At 46.1% G+C, this 21658-nt stretch overlaps 1 protein-coding gene across 3 annotated transcripts in view; it reads left to right on the top strand.

The window, feature by feature from the left end:
* Positions 1-21658, top strand: part of GABBR1 (gamma-aminobutyric acid type B receptor subunit 1) — a 750676-nt gene that overhangs the window by 257393 nt on the left and 471625 nt on the right. For all 3 annotated transcript variants that reach the window (XR_015296080.1, XM_086924382.1, XM_086924381.1), the window contains 2 exons: positions 15884-16087; positions 17719-17907. Coding sequence is in view for 2 of the 3 variants with exons in the window: in XM_086924382.1 (XP_086780508.1) it covers positions 15884-16087; positions 17719-17907 (393 nt within the window). In the remaining variant the exon portion in view is untranslated. The remainder of the gene's footprint in view (positions 1-15883; positions 16088-17718; positions 17908-21658) is intronic.

Below are 21658 nucleotides of genomic sequence, written 5' to 3'. Positions count from 1 at the left end.
ATTGAGGTTCCATTGAGGCATTATGAAGGGCATAGAGGGCCTCTGCGTAGTCTCCCGTGACCCGGAATCTGGACTCCACCCCCTCAATGGCGATAGCGGGACGCTAGCTGATCTTGTCCGGAGCTCCCCGCTCGAAATCCGGGCAGAGGTATCCTGCTATGCAAGACATCGGAAGACATCGGAGATGGGTGAAGGATAAGTGCAACGTTGCAACATTGAGAAAAACGCCGAGAAAAGCTGCCGATCCAGTCTCCAGCCTCCAGTCTCTGTCATCACGCGTGTCTGGACCGGAGCTCCCAGTTTAAGGTCAGACAGAGTCAGACAGAGTAATTGATCAGCAAAACGCTTTTGGGGACTAGGAGGAGGTAAAAAATATATAAAGTTGCTGTTGCAGCTTTTCTTTTTTCTCACCCCGTGTATTGGATGGACTGTGGTTGGTCTATGGAGCAGTGTTGTTTTTTTTAAGCTATCAGCTAGGAAAACTCGAGCACATTCTTCTGTCTTCTGTCTTTGAAATGAGTAGCTGTCTGAGGTGGTAGTTACTCGGACTGTGAACTGTGGATTTGTTATGGACATCGGCTACTCTCGAACCAGCTAGACCATTTGATCTCTGAATCAGGACCAGAGTGCATCACCCGGATTCCGCCAAAACCTGGGGGGGATTTTTTTTTTCACCTAATATCAATTAAACCTGAAACAACCTGAAATAAAAATAACCTTGGAATCCTGCAGTGAAGGTAAAAAGAGGGTGTAAGGAAGGTGTAAAGGCAAAGAAGAGGAGAGACCACAATGGGCAAACCCATGAAAGAGGGAGAGGAGGTGGTAAAACTAAGCAAAGTCGAAATGGCCGCCCGTTCAAAGGCAAGGACACGACTAGCTCAAGCCAAAAAAGCTGCACGTAAGGCACGTAAGGCAGCCGAAGCCGAAGAAGAGAAAGGAAAAGATAAGATTAGAGAGGAGAACTCAGCTGAAGACACTACGCCGGAGTCCTCGGAGGATGAACTTTCTCCCTCCTCTCCCTCCCTCCCTCCTTCCCTCCCTCCCTCCCTCCATGATGAAGGTCATATGAGAATAGCTGTAGAGGGGTGTAAAAGTCTGGGCTCTCTGGATCAACCTGAGGCAGGGGCTCAAGAACAGAACCCCACTCCTACCCCTACCCAGGTCTCAGGCTCAGTCTCAACACCATCCCAGACAACGGAGGAAAAAAGGAAGAGTGATAATGGAGCAAAGGAACTGAGACACTTCCCTCTATTTGCCAAGAAAGTTTCCCCGAAATCTCTAGCGCCACCACCTCCTCCACAATCTTCTATTGTCTCTATTGACATTGCTGATCCTAGAGACTCTGTTCTAATGGAGGGGGGGGAGCCAAAGCTCTGAGGCTCTTTTGACATCTGGACCCCAAACCCCCCAAATCCCTCACTTGGCAAGGAAGGAGTCAGCCATGGAAGGGGAGACCCGACAGAATGAAACATCAGGAGCAGAAGAGGCAGAAGTTGCTAGTATACCCACGGAAGTAAGATATCAGCTAGATATCCGTGTAATGTTAAATCTGATCCTAGATGAAATCCGGGAAATAAAGAACAACCAGCAAACCGAGATAGCTGCCCTCCATGCTAGGATGGATAAATTTGAAGAGCTATACATGGTGCTCCCGAGTAGGATTCAAGAGGCAGAGGGGAGGATTTCTGTCCTCGAGGATCGTATGAATCTAGCCTCGGGGGATGCCAAGGAAGCAGTAAAGAAGAGGATCTCCATGGAGAACAAGCTGGAGGAGCTTGAAAATCACTCACGAAGATCAAATTTAAGAATTGTGGGAGTTCCGGAAGGAACAGAAGGCTCTGATACTGTCCAGTGGGTCAACTCCTTCATCCAGAAATCAGTTCTACCCGATTTTGAAGGAGACCTGATCATAACTAGGGCCCATCGAGTTCCAGCACAGAGGTTCGCAAACTCACCATTCCCAAGAACTATTCTACTGAACTTTGCAGATTACAGGATCAAGGAAAGGATTCTTTCGAAGGCCTATCAGCAACGCCAATTTGCAGTGACTGAGACTACAAAATGTAGGATCTTTTCCGATATGACAGCGGCAGCTGCAAAAAGAAGGAAAGAATTTGTAAAACTTCTACAGTTATTCAAAGCAAATGGTGCTCAAGCCTCGATTGCTCAGCAATCAAAGCTGAAAGTTTTGGTCAGGGGGAAGTTTTTCTTATTTTCAGATTTAGATGAGGCGCAGTCTCTTTTGAAAGAGATATCAGGGGGTAGGGAGTGAAACGGAGCGAGAGGAATTTTCTTTCTTTTTTCTTTGGCGTTCATTTTCTTTTTTCCCTTTCCCCTCTCAGCCCAATGGTTTTTTTCTCTCTTCGTCTTCTCCTGGAATCCTGTGGGCTTCCTGTAGGGAAGGAAGAGGCAAAAGGGTGAGCTAGCGTTCTATAAAAGGGGAAAACAATTTTTTTGGGGTAAAAAACAGGGTGGGTCCAGTCAGACGGGTCACCAAGGGTGTAGGAAGAAGACACCCAGTTGAGAAGGAAGGGAGGGAGGAATGTGGTCAGCGTGGAAGTGCAGGGTGTTGCCACATTCCTGGGGTGGGGGGGCGCATGGGGTGAGAAATGCAGTAAAAAGATACATAAGCAATGGATGTAATAGTTATTTTCTCAGTATTTGGTACTTAACAAGGAAAAGACACTTCATTCAAAATGAATCATGATATATGTAAGATACTGTCAATCAATGCTAATGGTATGTTGAACAAACAAAAGTATGGGGCTCTCTTAAAGTGGGCAATCTCACTAAATCCTCAAGTAGTATACTTTCAAGAGACACATCTGAAAACTAACGACCCTAATTTATTTATTCCGAGATACTTTAGTCAAGCTGTTTTTTCATCTGCGGGGGTTGCCCAGAGAGGGGTAGCAATTTATTTCTCTAGGAATCTACCCTGGGAGTTTATTCAGACCAGAAGGGACTCCAAAGGAAGGTGGCTTTGGGTTACAGTTAAACTTCACGGGAAGGCTCTAAATTTTGTGAACTATTACGGCCCAATTCTTGATGATGTTTCTGCTTTGAAAGAAATTTATGAGGCGTTAAGAGGTGTAGGAAAATCTTACTGCGAGTAAGAAAAAACTAGTAGTACTCTTAAGCATAGAATGTGCACAATGTATTCCCAATGTGTTTCGAAAGAAAGGTAAATCTTTACTCCAAGATGTTTGTCGTTTTCAACGATTTATTTATTTGGATATCATATTGACTTCATATGATTGCATAGTCACGACGTAATTTTTTTGGGCATCAATCATACATATATATCATGTATACGGTCCACATAGGTTTTAAATTCCCCAATGCATTTCGCACAACAGTGCGCTTCCTCAGGGGGTCTGTGAAATGAAAAGAAATAGGACTACTAAGTACAGGTGAAACACGAGGGGCACGGAATACAAGATGAGGGAAAATGGAGCTTATAAAGAACATGCTCATCACCCTAATGTGACTCAGAATATTAGAGGTGACAAAACCTTAGAGGTGAAAAAAACAAGGTAACAAAAGCGAAAAATACAGTGAATACTCGAACAAATGAAAGTGTCCTAACAGAACGGTGTCTATTAAAAAAGGCTAGAACTGTGAGTCCTAAAAGTGAAAGAAAGAAATCACATAACGTGCCCAGTGAATATTCAAGAAAATGAGTGTGAACGAGCAAACACTATAGAACCCAACCTCGCGTTAAATGCAGGAAATTCACCGTGCCAAAACGGGTGAAAAAACGGGTCTTACCGCGTTGTCAAAGCAATAGGAAAGTAAACCGGCGATGCGCCGTATGTAGGCGAAAACCAGGCTCCGCTCACAGGAGGAACCCGGAAGACGCCACGCATGCGCGTGCGGGTGTTTAAAAAAGTTGAGAAATAGTCTACATAAAGAGCGGACTAAGAAAACGAGTGAAACAGAAGGACGGAAAGACATGTAGGAGAACTACATGAATATCGAGGCATGCAAATAGAATAGTGGAAAAAGAAAAAAAATACACGAAGTAATTTAGATGAATATTGAAAAAGGCTACGGTATGCTAAAGTGAACCACAAAATGTGTGGTAGTTACAGAAAATACAGAAAAACATCCCAAAAGGGGTGAGATAGAGAATGTTACAGGAAAAAGAAGGCAAATAGTAAAAGAGGTGTATACAGAGATCAGTGTATACTGGAATAGTGGTATACATAAATAACTATATCGCAGCTTACTGAAGAGACCAATCAGTATCAGATCATACATACAAACGGAATAGTAGATAATACATGATCATAAATGACAGCTAAATTCCAGGCGATCATTAAGTCCTTTTGGTTGGACCGCCCTAAGGCGGTAAATCCAGTATAATTCGCGTTGCAAAAGGTTTTTATTATTGTCTTGATGTGGTAATTTGTCGACAGTTTCCAGAATTAAGAATCTGATTTGGCTGGGGTTGTGTGAATGTTGGTTGAAATGAGCAGCGATACAGGATTTGAGATTTTTGGTGCGGATGTTACTGCGGTGTTCATTTAACCTGATTTTGATTTTGCGTTCTGTTTTGCCAACGTATGGGAGGCCACACGGGCATTTGATCATGTAAATCACGTTGGTAGTGTCGCATGTTGCATTCACACGGAGGTTGATAATGGTACCTTGAGTGGGGTGAGTCATGGTCGATCCAGGAATTATACTGTTACAGTGACTGCAATTGTGACATGGAATGGTGCCTTTGTAGATGGTCTGACTGGTAATTGTCGGTTGTTTGATGAGCTGTTGTATGGTTTTTGTACGTTTGTATGCAAAAATAGGTGGTTGTCCAAATATTTGATTGAAATCGGTTTCTGATTGTAAAAGTGGCCAGTGTTTGCGAATAACCTCTTTGATTTGGCGAGCATGAGTGGAGTATTTGGATGTGAACACAGATCGTGTTTCTTGTTGTTGAACCTTGGCTTTGGGTTTGAGTAATTCTTCACGAGTCTTGAGCTTGACCCTCTCTGTGGCACACTCTGTGGTGTTTTTAGGATATCCACGCTGGTGGAATTTTTCCAGTATTTTGGAGCTGTTGGTACTAAATGCTTCCTCTGTAGATGCAATACGTTTGGCTCTCAATAGCTGAGAGTACGGTAGGTGCGTTAAGAGGTGTCCCAGGACAAATTATTTGTGGAGGGGATTTTAACTTTATCCAAGATCTGAAAAGGGACACTTCAAATAAAAATAAAAAACAGTTGAAGCCCAGAACTAAAGGCTCTCTCGAAGCATTCGTAGATGAATACCAACTTCGGGATCCCTGGCGCTCCAAGAATGTAGAGAGGGAGCTGTTCACATACTATTCTCATCGTTTCCGGACTGCATCCAGAATACATTTTTTTTTATATCAAGATCTTTGCAGATCTCAAATAATCTGATTGGATGCAATCCTTTCTCCGACCATGGCAGAATCGAATTGGATCTTGTTCTGGGAGGGGCCGATAGGGAGCGCCCAAGATGGCAGTTAGATCGCACTTTGCTTCAGGACCAAACCTGGGTATCTGGATTTAGATCATGGATTGTGGAATATTTTGAAATAAACCAAGACTCAGCTGAACCCTTCTCAGTCTGGGGTGGGTTTAAAGCAGCAGCACGGGGTAAGATAATCGCGTTCACAAGCGCTCAGGCGAAGGAAAGGAGACTAAAAATAGCTAAACTACAATCTACTGTCGAGGAGCAGTATTTATTACAGCTTCAGTCTCAACCAAACCACTTGGAGCAAGCTAAAGCATGCTTAAGGGATTTTTTTATTCTCGAAGAAATAAATAACTCAAAAACTTTCCAGCAAAAAATCTATGAAGACAGTCAGATGGTTGGGAAATTATTAGCCAACTCTGCAAGAAAAAAACAGGAGTCTTCTCATATACTGAAAATCCTGGACCCTCTGAGTGGGATCGAAGTGGTGGAAAATGAGAAGATCTCGGGGATTTTCCTAGACCACTTTAAGAGAATCTGTTCCACAAACTACCAGGTAGAGGAAGAAAAGATTCATGAGTATTTTGCGAATTTAGAGATTCCTAAAATCTCGGAATTTCGGAAGATACAAATAGATAGGGAATTAACTGTTTCAGAAATTCGTACAAGTGTTAAGGCGACCTCTGGGGCAAAGGCTTGTGGCCAGGATGGGTACCCTATAGAGTTTTATAAAGTATTTCTTGCGGAATTAGAACAACCTCTATTAAAATTATTTAACCATATTAAATTAGGAGGTACCGTTCCTGGGGTTTTCAAAGAATCGACAATTATATGCTTTTTAAAAAAAGATTTAAAAAAGGATGATGGAAATTCATACAGGCCAATCAGCCTTTTGAACTCCGATTATAAAATATTTATGAAAATATGGGCAGAAAGATTTGTTCTGGCAGCTCAGGAAGTAATCCATTATGACCAGACCGGGTTTATTGCAGGGCGTTATATGGCCACAAATACGGAATACCTAATTCAGGCATTGGACTATCTGAACACCAATTCGGTGCCAGCTTGTATTTTAAAGGTCGATGCCGAAAAGGCATTCGACTTGGTGAACTGGGACGCCCTATTTTATTCCCTCGGCCAATTTGGATTCCCGGTTCAAATAATTAAGATGTTACATAATATATATTCTGGAGCCTCTGCTCAGGTAATAATTAATGCACAACAGGCCGGCAGGATCAATGTAACCAGGGGCACTAGGCAGGGCTGCCCCTTATCTCCCTTGCTTTTTACTTTTTTTATTGAGCCCTTGGTGGCAAGGATCAGGGATAATGTAGCTATCATGCCCCCCATCATCGGCATGTCTAAACTAAAACTATTTGCTGACGACATTATTCTTTATCTTGCTCCTGAAAAGGAGGTAGTTGAGAACTTATTGAAAGAGTTTAAAGCCTATGAAAAGATTGGGGGATATAAGATAAATGCTAAAAAAACTGAAGTCCTTGCATTAAATACAGATACAGGATTTCTCCCTAATTTCTTGCAAGTTCAAGCTGCAAAAAGAGACCCAATAAGATATCTGGGTATTTTTGTAACTGCAGAGTATGATATGCTTTTAGAACTAAATTACATGAGAATGAAAAATAAAATCAAGCATATGTTAGATAAATGGCTCTTGCTACCTCTGACAGTGATTGGTAGGGTGTCAATGGTTAAAATGTCAGTTTTGCCTTTACTTATATTTTTGTTTACTAATGTACCGCTAAAAATTAATTTGTCTTTTTTTAAAGAATTAGAAACAATGTTAAGAGGATTTATCTGGGGTAATAAAACTCCTAGAGTTAAACTCCCGGCGGTGCAACTCTCAATAGATCAAGGAGGGTTAGCGTTACCCCACTTAAAAACATACTACGAAGCTGCTTTTTTTGATATAGTGGCAGGTCTTTTGAGGGTGTATCAGACAAGAGACAATTTTTTTTTGGAGAAGATGGTCCAAGAAGCAGGCTCTCAAATCCCAATTTTTTTAAAGACCGCAAAACTCCCCAAAAAATCGAGGTATAAGACGCTGAAAGAATATACAATGCGCTTATTGCTGCTTTTTAAAAAACATGGTTCTGATGGTTCCCAATATCTAAGTTTGTTTGAATGTAGTAAAATAGGCCTTCCGTTAAGCTTGTCGAAGATTAAAAAATGGGAATTGTGTGGGTTTCGGGAATTGAGAGACTTGCTAGTCCAAAATAGGGTTATTAGTTGGCAAGAGGTGATAACTAGAACCAACATTTTAAGGCGACTGTCCTTTTTTGAATATCTTCAGATTACTCATTTTATTAAAAAGGAAGGAAGTGGTTTGTTGAATACCCCTAATAACTTACTAAATAACCTTTATGGTAGGAAGAGCAGCGGGATAGGGCAGTGGTATAAGTTGCTCCATTGCTCTGGTCAATCCCCACTCATTGTTAAACATCTGAATAAAGTAAGTCTCTCGACCCAGTGCTTGTTTTCCTTGAAAGATTGGGAGGCTCTCTGTTTACTGGGAAACAAATCCTTGCGTGCTGCCAACTATAAGAGGATGGCCTTTCTGTCTCGTTGGCTAGCCTATTATACGCCTGAGGCTATGGAAAGAATGTTTCCTGGAACAGAAAACAAGTGTTTTAGATGTTTAGCACACGGCCAGGGAGGATGGTATCATATTTTTTTTGCCTGCCCGATGTTGGAGTCTTTCTGGAAAGAGATATTTGCGCAAATTGAATTGGCCATTGGAAAACCATTTCCGCCTACGGTAGAAGTAGCCTTGTTTGGCATAAGCAAGGATAGAAGCAATATCAACAAATCGGAGGAGGTATTTATATTTATATCATGTGCGATCGCTCGCTCTTTAATATTACAAAACTGGAAATCAAGGGAAATTCCATCACTTATAAAATGGTTTAATAAGATGAGGAGAACCTGTCTTTTTGAAAAAGCATATGCGGGCAGAGTAGGTTCTATTAAGAGATTTGAAAGGAATTGGAAATATTTTGGGGATTTGGAACAACTGAAGGAGGGATGAGCAGCAAAAGGACAAAGATAAAGAAAGGGTCAATACATTTAACTGCACTAGCACTTCTTTTAGATATCGCGGTATCATAATTTTTTGCACATGCAGTAGCACTTTATTGCAGGTTTTTGCACTTTTTTGCAATGACACTTTATAAATTGCGGATTTTGCACAGACCCTTCTTGATTAAATCGTTATTTGTATTCCTTTTTTGTTGTGCTCGATGAATCGCTTCCCGTTTTCCTAATTCTCATGTCTGATATATATATGTATATAGATGTCTTTCTTCTTTATTTATTTATTTATTTATTTATTTTTATTTTTCAAGGTTTTTTTCTGTTTAACCATTGAAATGATTATTGAAAAAGAAAATTGTAAAGATGCATTGTACCATTGATCATCCATTGCTATGTTCAATAAATTTTTTTTAAAAAAAACATAGATCCCACTTTAAACAACGGGTGAAGTTCAGAACATTCAGAGACATGCAAGTCAGTAAGAGAAGGATACACAGTGCAGGCACCCTAATATTACACAGAGGGCTGGTGGCAACCTTTCTGATGCAGGCACATAACCTCTGCACCCTTCTTAGGCCATACTAGCCCATACCAACTATTTAGGTCATTTCTTTTAATCCAGGTGAGATCAGGGCCAGGTCCTGTATGTGATAAAATTGAGCATTTCCCGTTAGTGAACCAAGTGGAAGGACAAAAGTTTGACATCACACTTCCCAAACATTGCCCTCATGTTGGTTGAGCATAAAAACACTGCCTGATCTCTGGATCTGATGGTATTTTAGAGGGGTAGCTGTGATTTCTACTACATAGTCACATAAGGTCTTGCTGATCGATAAGGAGGATGCCACGGTGGAAAATACTGGCTCTTTCAGTTTGGCCACGAGGCCCATCGGGGAAGTCCCAACAGTCTTTGAGGTGCCTGGCCTGGTGCATTGCAGCACCGCATGCCCACTTACTCGCAATGGTATCTGTATGCTATCCATCACCCTCACTCGTACAGCATTTACTGCTGGTGGGGCTCCCTTAGTGCACATGGCATCTGAGGTTCTCCTCACAGCAGGCCCCTCACTTGAGCCTTGCTCCTCCTTCACACTTTACTAAACAGTGCTTATTCTCAAAAACTGGTGTGAAAGGGGGGGGGGGCGGTAATCTCGACTGTTCATGGTACCATCCCTCATTCTCTGCTTTCCTCGATCTTCACTTCTGATAGTTCAGTGAATCCTCCTCCTCCTCATATGCCGGCGCCCCCCATCAGCTCCGTCCCACCAGTGTTTGCTTTTGTGGCTTTCATTGGGCCCTTTGTGTAGCTCTGGAAGTGCAGCCATTTTGGCGAATGGACGGCGTGCCCCTTCTGAGACTTATTTTAGTAATGTTACGTTGCTCTCTTTAAGAGGGACGGGTAAGACAAACCCTGGACTCCTTGCTGATGTGGCACCCCCATAACACAGCTGGAATGGGCTGGCCATTCTCTGCCCGGGATTCTCATCCCATGTACCAGGTTTTCCCAACCGGTTCCTCTTGGAGTGGCCTTGGAATATTTTACATTGGTTTGCCGCGCCCCTCTGTCATGGCACAGACCATCAATGACAGATTGCTTATTGAAGACACAGAAGTAATAGTCCCTGTGGTTTACAAGCCAGGGCTTCGGCTCTTCCATCAGCCTTTATTGTTTCTTTCTGATGCACACCCATCATATCAATAAATCCTGCGCAGCCTCCATATCTTTAGAGCGGTCGCATTAGGCTCTGCCTTACTGGACTGTCAAACGCCTGCTCCCCATCGAGGGAGATGGCCCCCATGGGATCCGCCATGCCACAGCCTGATGAATTAGGACAATCATTTTCATACTGTGGTCCACTGCTGAGGTCGCCTCTATAAATCCAGAGCTATCACTCATATAGCATATGTCTGCACCGGTCACAGCCGCATCTCTGTGGGACGCCCCAGGGGCGATAGAGAAACATAAAAATGGAGATTAATGCAACAGCAGTTGATGTCCATGAATTCACATTTACTTCTCTTACTCTTTCACCTTTTTATCAAAATAAATTCATGATGTATTCCCTTGCTCATTTGTTTTGTATACATTTATAGATTAGCACAGACTTACAATACTCTTTGTTCACTTTCCATGGATGGTGCATTTCATGGAAAATAAAAATATTATTATTCTGATAAAATTAGGAATTTGTGTTTTGTCAAAAAATGCTACTAGAGGTCACATTCCTATTTATTTTTAAGTGGGGCCCAGCATGGTAGTGCCTTCTAAAGCACCCACCCTCTTTGTTAAGCAAATTTTATATTATGGGCCCAGTTCAGAAAGGCCACCTTGTGCTTTGGCATACAGAAAGTAGTCATCATTCTTGTTGTAGGCGTAATATACAAAGATAAAACATATTCCCTTGTCACTAGTCCCTAGTCAAATGTGCGATCAACAGGGGCAGGTGTAATCCACGGACTAGCAGAATTGGGAAATGAACATCGAAACTGGGGTGATGTCAGAACATGTTCCGGGGGGCTACAGTGCAGACTAGGGCTAGTGGACCCCAGCCATGGCGGTGTGAGCAGTCACAGGATTCTCAGGGAGGTAGATTGTCCAGCTGTGTGCATTCAGGGTTGTAAAGTAAATTGCCTTCAGTAGTGTCCTTCTTTCCAGCACCGTGCAGTATTCACCTTCCTTCTGCTGTGTTTGAGATCCTGTATCTGCAGTCCTCAAACACCCTGTTTTGGTAGTCACTGTTACACACCCGCGGGTATTAGTGCACTTTATTAATCATAATTTCATTTCACTACTGCGGGCTTAGGCAAGGGTTAGGCACAGATTCAGATGGCTCAATTATTCCCACAGGCAAATTGCACAACTTCAGTTCAATGCATCTTTTGTCCCTTTAAGCAAAAAGAAGTCTGAAGGTGAACAGCATACTTCTTTCTTAGTCCACAGCTCAGAGTAAACTCTGTGTTTTACCTGCTGGCTGCTGTAGCAGTTTAGGATTGTGCGGTGGAAGTGGATCAGCTCCTGCTGTCATGGCATTGGCTCCTTCCTGTTGTGGTCCAAGCCAACAGCATTGCTCGGGATGATGTCTGCAGGGCCGATCAGTGGGCAGGCGGCTTCTGAAGCAATGTCCATTCTTATGAGCAGTGGCCTTCCTTGCCGGCCACAGACATGAATCCTGGCTTGGCGGTTGTGACTTGCAGACTGAATTGCTTACGGTGGTGTCTTCCCGATCAATCTGTGCTTCATGCTTCAGGAGCAATGTAGTCGTCTCTCGCAGCATTGGCAACAGAAACAGCCTATCGGCCCACACTGGACAGTCAGACGGCTCAGAGTTCTGGTATTGTCTTCTTTGCAGCTCACATGGAATCTTTGTAGAGCATCCAGGATGGTCCTTCATGATACAGGTCACTCTTGGCTTTGCTTTGTAGGCAAGTCAGCTTTCTTCTGGTGCTCCACGTTACAGGAATACTCTGGACGTCTCCTGGAAAGTCTCTCCCTCTGCAAACACTCGATTTCTGTCCCTCTGGAGACAGGTAGGCATCTAGGCACTTCTTGCAGATCCTCTGCTCCTCCATCAGGAAGTGCAGATTTCAGATGAGCCCTCACCTTTGTGTGACTGGCTGTCAGGCAGACACCATCCTCCTCGAGTCCCGTCCAAGGTCAATAATTTAGGATTGCAAAATTTGGAGGGGTGGGGGGGTGGGGAGGGGGGCTTTGATCACTCTTGGTGCATACACTGATATGCAGCGTTCGCTATTCTAGCGACCGCTATGTATCGTTCCAAACGACCCTTATGGTGATTGGTTGTAAGTCAACCTATAGACCAGCTATCCTAGTAGCGTGGATACGAGCAGTCTAAGGCTAAAGACTCGAGAGGGCGTGTTAAGCCAGCTGTTATACCACACATATACCCCTTGAACACCAAGTGAAAGGACACCACACAAGTGTTATTAAAATAAACAGGATATTTATTAAGATTCACAACAGCCCTGTACTCTTTATGAGAACAGGGTACTAAGCACAAACCAAATCTCTTAGGAAAATACTTCAAGTGCACAATTAAAACAAGTGTCCGAGGACACGGAAAGTTTAGAGGTCTCGGGCGGACCCGATAAGGCAAGTCGGAAGCGAGGGACTCAGGACCCTAGAGTAAAGAGGCTATGCGGGCACCGAAATGCCGAGTTACCTAGCCACGAGGGCTGCGGCTGCACAAGTCTTACAGGCGTCGGGGTCTTCGCTGACGAGCCAGGAGCCGGAAGAAAAGGAGTTGCTGGCCGGCGACCAGTGATGAATAGTTCGTAGAGATCCAAGCCTGGATCGGAGATCGTGGACACCTGAAAGCAGAGGGGACCAAGTTCGTACTACTAGCCAGTAGTCAGAGGGTACCAGGAGGGCACCGGTTGTCCGTCACCTCGACTAGGTGAGTGGGCGACGCTAGGCTCTGCAGTCTCACGGACCAGGAGGCGTTGTCGGCGACCAGGATGGAGGTGCGAGCTGTCCCACGAAGGATGATGCTGTCGGCGTCGCTGGGCCCAGGATTGGGGCAACAAGCCTTGGCAGATTTCAGGGCCACGTGGTGGGCCTAAAATGGCGTCTTGAGGGGACCAGGAGGGTCCGGGGTGCTTCCCGCAAAGATGGGAGCAAAGGCCAGTCTGGAGCAACCAGACCAGCAGCGTTGGTTGTCGGATGTCGTCACAGGAGGGCACAAGCCAGCGGCTAGTGACCGGACAACGGGTTTGAGCAGCGAGCAGAAGGGCCCCACGCAGATCGTGGAGATGCTGGGAGACTGCACTTCGGTGCTGGAGCGGCTCAGGGTCGGGGCTTCTCGGACCCCAGAGCACTCACCAGAGAATTACTTCGATGGTCGTGCTGGTTAAGAATGCGTGCAGGTTTTGATGATGACCGGTCCCTCGAGGTCTCGTCGCACCCACAGATCACAGCTGAGCTGATGACGTGGGTAGAGGTCAGAGGTGCCAGGGAAGCCGGTTCTCGTCGAGCTGGGCCGTCGGATTCCTGAGGAAGGACTTACAGCAAACCGCAGAGTTCTTAGATGGTGCCCGCTGATGCAGGGTGACTACTCCTTAGTCACAAGGGAGAAATCTTGAGAAGAGTCTTGAATGTCCTTTCGTAGAAAGTAGTTCTTGATTCAAAGATGATCTAATTTGGAAGGGTCCCCGCTCCCGCCTTTATTCTAAAGAAAGGGGTGGGTACATGACTAGGTCCTGCCCTAAGGGTGGGACCAGAAAGGGGGGTAGTTACACCCCTCTCCCCTGCCGGACTTTCCCCAGGCCAGGGCTGGCGCCCCTGGAACTGGTTCTGACCGGCAGATGCGTAGTGAGCGCCGGGGTGCCACTCCGCAGTCACCTTCTCGCAAAAGCCCTACCTACCCAGAATACACAAACCCTGTCTGGGACGGTGCGAACACCGCCCTCGACAGGAAACCCTTTGTCCAAGCGCTCCTCGCTGGAAGGACTCCCAGCAGCAGGAGGTCAGACTCGTGTCTGTGGTGGCAGCATCCATTTTGTGGAGCTGAGGCTTTAGTTAACTTTAACCGGGGTTCACAGTTACGTACATGTCGCGTCCCTCTAGAAGGGCGGAATGCCAACCTCGTCGCCAGGATTGGTGAGGGGGCAGCATCCCGATTCGTATGACACCTTACTCGACATGTCTGGATAACGCGGTACCGAAGTTACTGATATGGTACGCGTTATCATGGAACAGCCATTGGGTCTTGGTTCCGCAAGCTGCAACCGGGCTCGGCTCGGGCCAGAACCCAGTTCACACGAGTCCACGCACTCTGCCTTCAGGATTGTCAAGGCCTGCCATAGGAGTGACTGATAGGAACTCGGGTGTCCATTGTACGGTTAGATATAGGGCTACTATACCTAAAGCAAAGGGTGATTACACGACTTTGCCCCCAGCTGTCATGCAGCCAGTTGTGTCAAATTTAGGAGGCCAGCCAGGGGTGGCATAATACATGCTTCAGCCCCTGGCAGCCCTGGGTACACCCATGCCCTGAGTTACAGGGTCTGATAGGGTGGCCCAGTACCAATTGGAAATGTACCTAGGGTACATGGAATCCATTTTAAAGAGAGAGCAGTAGGCCTGGGGTCCTGATTGGCAGGGTCCCAGGTCGACTATGTCCAAAACCAGCTAAAACACAGGGCAAAAAAAAGTTGGGGGCAACCATAGTCAGGATGTACCTTCCTACAGGCAAGTCAGCTTTCTTCTGGTGCTCCACGTTACAGGAATACTCTGGACGTCTCCTGGAAAGTCTCTCCCTCTGCAAACACTCGATTTCTGTCCCTCTGGAGACAGGTAGGCATCTAGGCACTTCTTGCAGATCCTCTGCTCCTCCATCAGGAAGTGCAGATTTCAGATGAGCCCTCACCTTTGTGTGACTGGCTGTCAGGCAGACACCATCCTCCTCGAGTCCCGTCCAAGGTCAATAATTTAGGATTGCAAAATTTGGAGGGGTGGGGGGGTGGGGAGGGGGGCTTTGATCACTCTTGGTGCATACACTGATGACATGACAGATTAGCCAACGTTGTTTTCATAGCCTTCAAATTATCCACTGCCATGGATGAGCAACTAATGTAGTCTAGTTTTATTTCGTGCCATGTTGGGATTTCTAGACCTATTGTAATCCATTATAAATTCCAGGACTATAAGACACTGCTTTTAAAGAAAATTCCTGGACTGAAACTGGGAAACGTGACAGCTCCAATTTTTACATTTTTCAAAGACAAACACAAAAATAGGGGGAATTTTTCAGAAAATGCACCTGAATGTGTTGGAATTTGCCTCCCACAGCACAAGGCTGTTTCAAAAAATTGAAGCTAATAGCGGTTATTCTGTTGCATAGCAAAGCATAGAAGATACCCCACTTTTAAATGACATGGGCAAACTGGGAGGATAGCGGATGTTATTCATAGGCCTCGATGAAAGTTTTGACCCATGGGACATAATTTCCATCATCAGACTTTGATACAGAGGAAGAAAGGGAAAGGCAGAAAATGGAAAAAGAAGGAGGAAGCAAAAGATAGGGAAACAGTGACAAAAGAAGAGAACATGAAAGACTAAACATGCAAGCATGAGATAGAGACAGGAGGTGAAAGGTAGTGGAAAAAAGAGGTAAGAGCTAGAATCAAGACTAGACATCCTTCAAATTTGATAAACCCAGCATGTGACAAAGCTGGTGACAGCCTCCTAAGAAATACTTTTGACCTCCATGTATTGTTTTACCTTCTTGCTGTACGCCCTGTCTCCTGATTTCTCATACCTTTGCTTGCTATCTATTTCCTCTCTCATATCTCTTTCCACCTGTCTCTACTTTGTGCCTTTCTTTAACCATCCTGGTTCCCATAATTTTCTAAAATCTTCTTCTCTTCACAGGATGTAAGACAATCCACCCTCCCCGAGAGGGTGGGATCAGGTATCGTGGTCTCACCCCTGAGCAGATCCGGACAGTGGAATCTCTTCCCTTCGATTATGAAATTGAATATGTCTGTCGTGGGGACAGGGAGATTGTGGGGCCTAAAGTTCGAAAATGTCTCCCCAACGGGACCTGGACAGACATGCAGCACCCCAGCCGCTGCTGTAAGTATGGCTTAGAGGAAAGCACATGTAGGTTCGTTGTTGTCTTCTCTTTATGCAGCACTTCATACTGGCCTAGGTGTCTGAGACACTGTAGTTAGTACCCTGTTACATGTGTGCTCAGTTTGTTGATCGAAAGATGAAAGGCTAAGTAAACATTGGTCTCAGGTGGAACTCTGCTATCAGGTGAAGGGATTAGGCCCCTTCATCCTCACATTTTTTTCATCCTTCAGACTGGGACATTGGCTTTCGAGGGCACTCTGGTAAGTGAATTACACCATGAGGAGACAAAAGAGTTTCCTCAACCAGTGCTCTTCCTCTCTTTCTTTCACCTCCAGGATTCCAGAGCGTTCAACTTCCACACAGCCGGGGCTGTCTCTTCAGGCCATCAGTGAGATCCCTCCAGCATGTACATCAGAAACCTCTCCACAGCATGTGCTGTCACAACTGAAGGAGCCCAGATCATTCTCCACACTCTTTCTCTTTACCCTTTTAGGACATCAGAGATTTGCCCAGTACTGCCAGAGCCCTTACACCTTTAGGATAATTGGCTCTTTGTAGCAGTTATTTTTTCAAACTGCTGTTTGAACTGTTCTGTTTTTAGTTAGGAGGTGTGTCTGTGTTTAATAAAGTTTTTTGTGAAAAGGTACACCATCCTATTTTATCCACCATTCTTTTCACTTTTTTGCACTGCTTCTAGTTTTTCATATGTCAGTTGCCCATTGAACTGTGTGAAGTGAATGTGGGCAGGTATCCGGCTAAGTACTTGCGGGGTCTGTGCACTCTACTGATCAAGAGATACACTGACCGTTTGAGCCGTTTGACCAAATGATAAAACTGATCATCTGGAAAAGTTGATGGTTATTCGGACATCATGTTAAGCTGTTCCTGACCACATATCACTTTGTATAGTTTCTCTGATCTCATCTCTTAAGCTCAAGAACTCCATGGTAAGTCTAGAAGTTCACAGGAGAACACTCTACTTGAGAGAGAGTGACATAAGTCAGCCATAACAATTTCTTTAGGCTTTTAGACACCCGGTTTTGTTGTGTTGTGCACCTTTAGGATACAGCCAGTACTCTTGTATTTTCAGAAAGCTCTAATGTACTTAAACATTTCAGTATTTACATATGTTGATGTAACTGGCTGCTTAGCCAGTCAGCTTAAAGGTTGGGTGATCAAAACTCATTAACTTTCACAAACCCGTGTTAAGTTTATTTTCTTGATGTAGGTTGGATCTCAGCGGTGCTTTCAAGATTACTGTGATTCCATTTGCAAAGGAATAGTAGCTGCCTTGCAACTGCTGCAGATGCTTTAGGTTGGGGCTGCAGCCTTGGAGGATGATCAATGGAATTAATCAATTCATGGGAGTTTGTAGGAGGCAAAGCCTATTCCAGGCAGAGGCGGGGAGTTCTGCTATGAATGGCTGTCCTAGAATAACGTGAAAGCTCTTTGGTGGAGGATTCAGCAATGGGTTGCTGTGGAGAGGTGCTGAGGGCTCTTTTATTCTTAGACTTCTGCAGCTACACATGTCTTCATCTGGCAATACTTCTATAGATCTTTATCTCAGCGATGTACAACTGCATTCGCCCTCTTGTGCTCGCCACATTTGATTTGTACGTTCTCGTCCGCAGTGCGCACATGTCCACGAATGCACCTGAAACTAGAGAACGGCCATGCTGAACCTCGGGACATGGTCCGAGTGCCCGTCGAGGGGACCTGGATAGATTTCCGCTGTGATCCTGGCTTTCGATTGGTGGGCAACAGCCGCAGCTTCTGCACCAAAGTCGGGAAGTGGGATTTCCCAAAGCCAACGTGTGAAGGTAGGAACAACTTCCTCCCTGCTCATTCCAGTGAACTGTGGAGTAACCAACTGGGCTGAGGGTGCCACTATTTCTTTTAAATATAACATGGGTAAGGATGTTAGGCATAGTGAAAGTGACTTCACACAACCTTTGAGTCTAAATGACATCACAGGATTGATCCCTTGCCCCTTCTTAGCTCTTCAACAGCGTTCTGTTTTGGTACTGAGGAGCTCAGGATATAGCAAGGCCTGGTAACTTTTGTTCCTGCCGCAAACTTAATGGCTTCTCAGACAGGGGTAGTAAAAGGCAGTATTAGGATTAGCAATGGAGAATACAGTACAGCAGCTGCTACGCCTGCCTACTTCTAATTGGCATATATTGCTACGGCATTTTGTGAGACTGGTTTGAGAAAAGAAGCTAATAATGACTCCTGCTGGTACACTGAGATTGAGTGAAGTGGCCAGAAGGTACTAACCTACTGGTTGAATGAAATTATTTGTTTCAAACTGAATCTTAATGTGCCTGATAGAAATTGATGCCATCTCTGCTTTTCTTCAGTTTCAGACACAAAATCACACTTGTAGATTCACCCACAGCAGTAGGGGGCGCTCACAATGACATGGCCAGACTCTTTGTATTCCCTGAAAAAGTTCTGTTCTGTTTCGATCACTGCAGGGCCATCAGAGTGAAGTGTTTTATTCAAGTCTGCAACTGGGAAGGTTCCAGCATCCCTTATCACTCCTCTAAACTCCTAGTATGGCTGGTGTAGAACATGTTTTTTTTTATATTCAACTTTATTGGGTTTTTAATAACACTTAAGTTTATTGGCAGCAGATCAAGCATCATAATAAAACATGTCATTGCATACAGTCGACAAAGGTAAAGGCGACCCAGCTGGATTGGGCACGGCAATTCAAAAAAACCAAAAAAAACATTAGGGATATACAAGATTAGTCAGGCCTTCACACTGGTAGCAGATTAAACCATTTACCCCACACTTTACTGAATAATTTGGGGTAACCTGGGCCTCAAAGAGAGACTCTTCCTGTACTCCACACCAGTCCACTCCTCGCTTCCATTTCTGCACAGTCGGCGCCTTAGCCTGAGACCAGAGAGCAGCTATATCTCTTTTCGCCACCGCCACAGCCGTCCCCAGGAAGCGCTTGTCTGCCCTGGAGCCGTCCAGGCCGTTGAACGCCCCGAACAGCAAGTGCCTCGGTTTGTGGGGAACGTCCCATCCCAGGGCCTGCGTGAGCTCGAGCTTCACCCCTCTCCAGAACGGCGCTAAAGACGGGCATTGCCATACCATGTGATAGAAATCTGCTGGAGCAGACTCACAGCACGTGCATGTTGGGGAAGATCGCATATGGGCCCGGAAAAGGCGTGCTGGAGTGAGGTATGCCGCATGGAGGTAGTAAAGTTGGACCGGGCGTAACTTGGAGGATGTAGTCAAGGTTTTGGGTGCCATTAGGGCATCTCGCCAGTCCGTCTCCTCCAAGGGGCCCAGCCACCCCTACCAGCGGGTCCGGAGCCAGTCCAGGGATGCAGGACCGTTGTTCACCAGTGACCGGTATATGCGGGTCACTCCCCTCCCCAGGTTCCCCATCATCACCTGAGCCTCCAGGGGGCTGAATTCCGGGAGAGAAGTAGGGGATGGAATGTGAGTATGAAGGGCGTGTCTGAGTTGTAGGTATTTATAGAATTGGGAATGAAGAAGGGCGTGACGTTTTTGTAGGTCAGCAAAGGATTGAATGTGGTCTCCCACCCATACGTCTCCGAGCAGCGAGATCCCAATGAGGTCCCAGCAGCGGAACCCTTGCAGGGACGAGACCTCCCTCAACCAAGCCCCATTCCACACCGGCTTTTGACTGGTGAGCTTCCGGTCCCATTGCACGTGTCGAAGGGCTGTACATCAGGCCATGAGCACCGTCCTAGTGACAGGGGGCAGAGCCTGCGGCACCGGGCAGCCAAATAAGAATGCCTGGATCTGCGTGAAGTCCAAAGTTTTGATTTCCACCCGGTATGCTGGGTCGGACCAGCCGCCCGCAAACCAGTCGTGGATCACGATAAGTCTCGTGGCTAGGTAGTAGAGGTGGAGATTAGTCACCCCATGCCTCCGTCGAAGGGGGGAATATGACAGTGTGCCAGGGACAAACGCGGCCTCTATCCTCCCCATAGAAACCGGGTAAGAACGCCATCTAGTTCCCGGAACCAGCTACCTGGGAGGTGGATGGTGGTATTCTGCAAGGTTTAAAGAAAACAGGGAAGGATCATCATTTTAAAAAGCGCACTCCTGCCCAAGGGGTTAAGGGGAAGGGCCTGCCATTTCTTGAGGCCTGCCTTCATCCGAGTGACCAAGGGTGCGACATTCAGGGCCCATTCAAGCTCCGGTAGGAGGGTAACCCACATGCCTAGGTATTTGAATGATTGCCTCCGGAGGGGGATATCCGTCTGCCAGTCAAAGCATGTCCGAGAGGGATGCAAAGGGACCAGAGTTGATTTTGCCGGGTTAAGTCGGAGTCCAGAGACCCGTTCGAAAGCGGAGAGGACCTTCAGGCATCTGGGGCCAGAACGGTCCGGGTCCGCCAGATAAAGCAGGACATCGTCCGCGTAGAGGGCTATCTTGTCAACCTGACTCAGGTCCCAGGCCCAACCCCGGATGAGCTGGTCCTGACGGATGAGCGCCACGAAGGTGCTCCATCGCCAACGCGAATAAGAGCGGCGAGAGCAGGCACCCCTGACGCGTGCCCCTCCGTATTGGGAATGTCTCGGAAAGCTCGCTGTTAATGAGAACACGGGCTCTGGGGTTACTATAAAGGACTTTGATCAGGCGGCGGAAGGGAAGACCGAATCCCATCCTCTCCAGCACACCCTCAAGGTAACTCCAATCCACCGTATCATAGGCCTTTTCAAAGTCGATGAAAAGCAACGCCAGATACGGGGTCAGGTTATGACGGTGAGCCATAGCCAGGTGGAGGCAACGAATGCAGTGACGGGTACCTCTGGCAGGCATGAACCCGCATTGGTCGGGGTGGACCAAGTCTTGTAGAAGGAGACGGAGTCTCTGGGCTATCACGGTAGCGAAAATCTTAATCTCTGTGTTAATCAACGAGATCTGGCGGTAGTCCGCACATTTCAGGGAGGGCGGTTGCGTCTTTGGGATGACCACTATAGTTGCCACGTCAGATTAAGATGGGAAGGACCCCTCCTCGAACCACATGATTGAATAGCTCCACTAAGTGGGGAACCAAAACATCTCGGAAGGTCGCGTCGTACTCTTGGGGGTATCCATCAGGTCCAGGCGTTTTGCCGGGATGTAACAGTGAAATCGCCCTGTGAATTTCTTCCGGGGTGAAGGAGTGGTCCAAGGCCTCAGCGGTCTCCCGGGGGAGGCACGGCACCTGAGTATCGGTCTCCTCCAACAAATCTGGCAGGGGGTCACCAGGAGGGCGAGAGGCATATAATGTCGCGTGGTAACCAGTAAAAGTTTGCGCAATGGCAGAGGACCTTACCTGGTGGACCCCAGTGTCCGAGCGAATCTTGGGTATAATGCGGTTGACTTTGGGATAGGACACTAGGTTGTGGAGAAGCTTGCCATTTTTATCACCCCATCCATAAATACGTGCCACCGAAGAGCGCCAGAGCATTTTAGCGGACTCCAACGAGATCCGACGAATCTCCTCGCGGACCATAGCCAGTTGTCGACAGGGAGTCTCCGCAACCGCTGACTAGTTGGTTTCTTTCCAACTGTACAGCCTGAGATTCCAGC

Source organism: Lissotriton vulgaris, chromosome 5 (assembly GCF_964263255.1).
Source record: "Lissotriton vulgaris chromosome 5, aLisVul1.2, whole genome shotgun sequence".
NCBI classification, from domain to species: domain Eukaryota; kingdom Metazoa; phylum Chordata; class Amphibia; order Caudata; family Salamandridae; genus Lissotriton; species Lissotriton vulgaris.
This window is presented reverse-complemented; position numbering and strand designations above follow the sequence as displayed.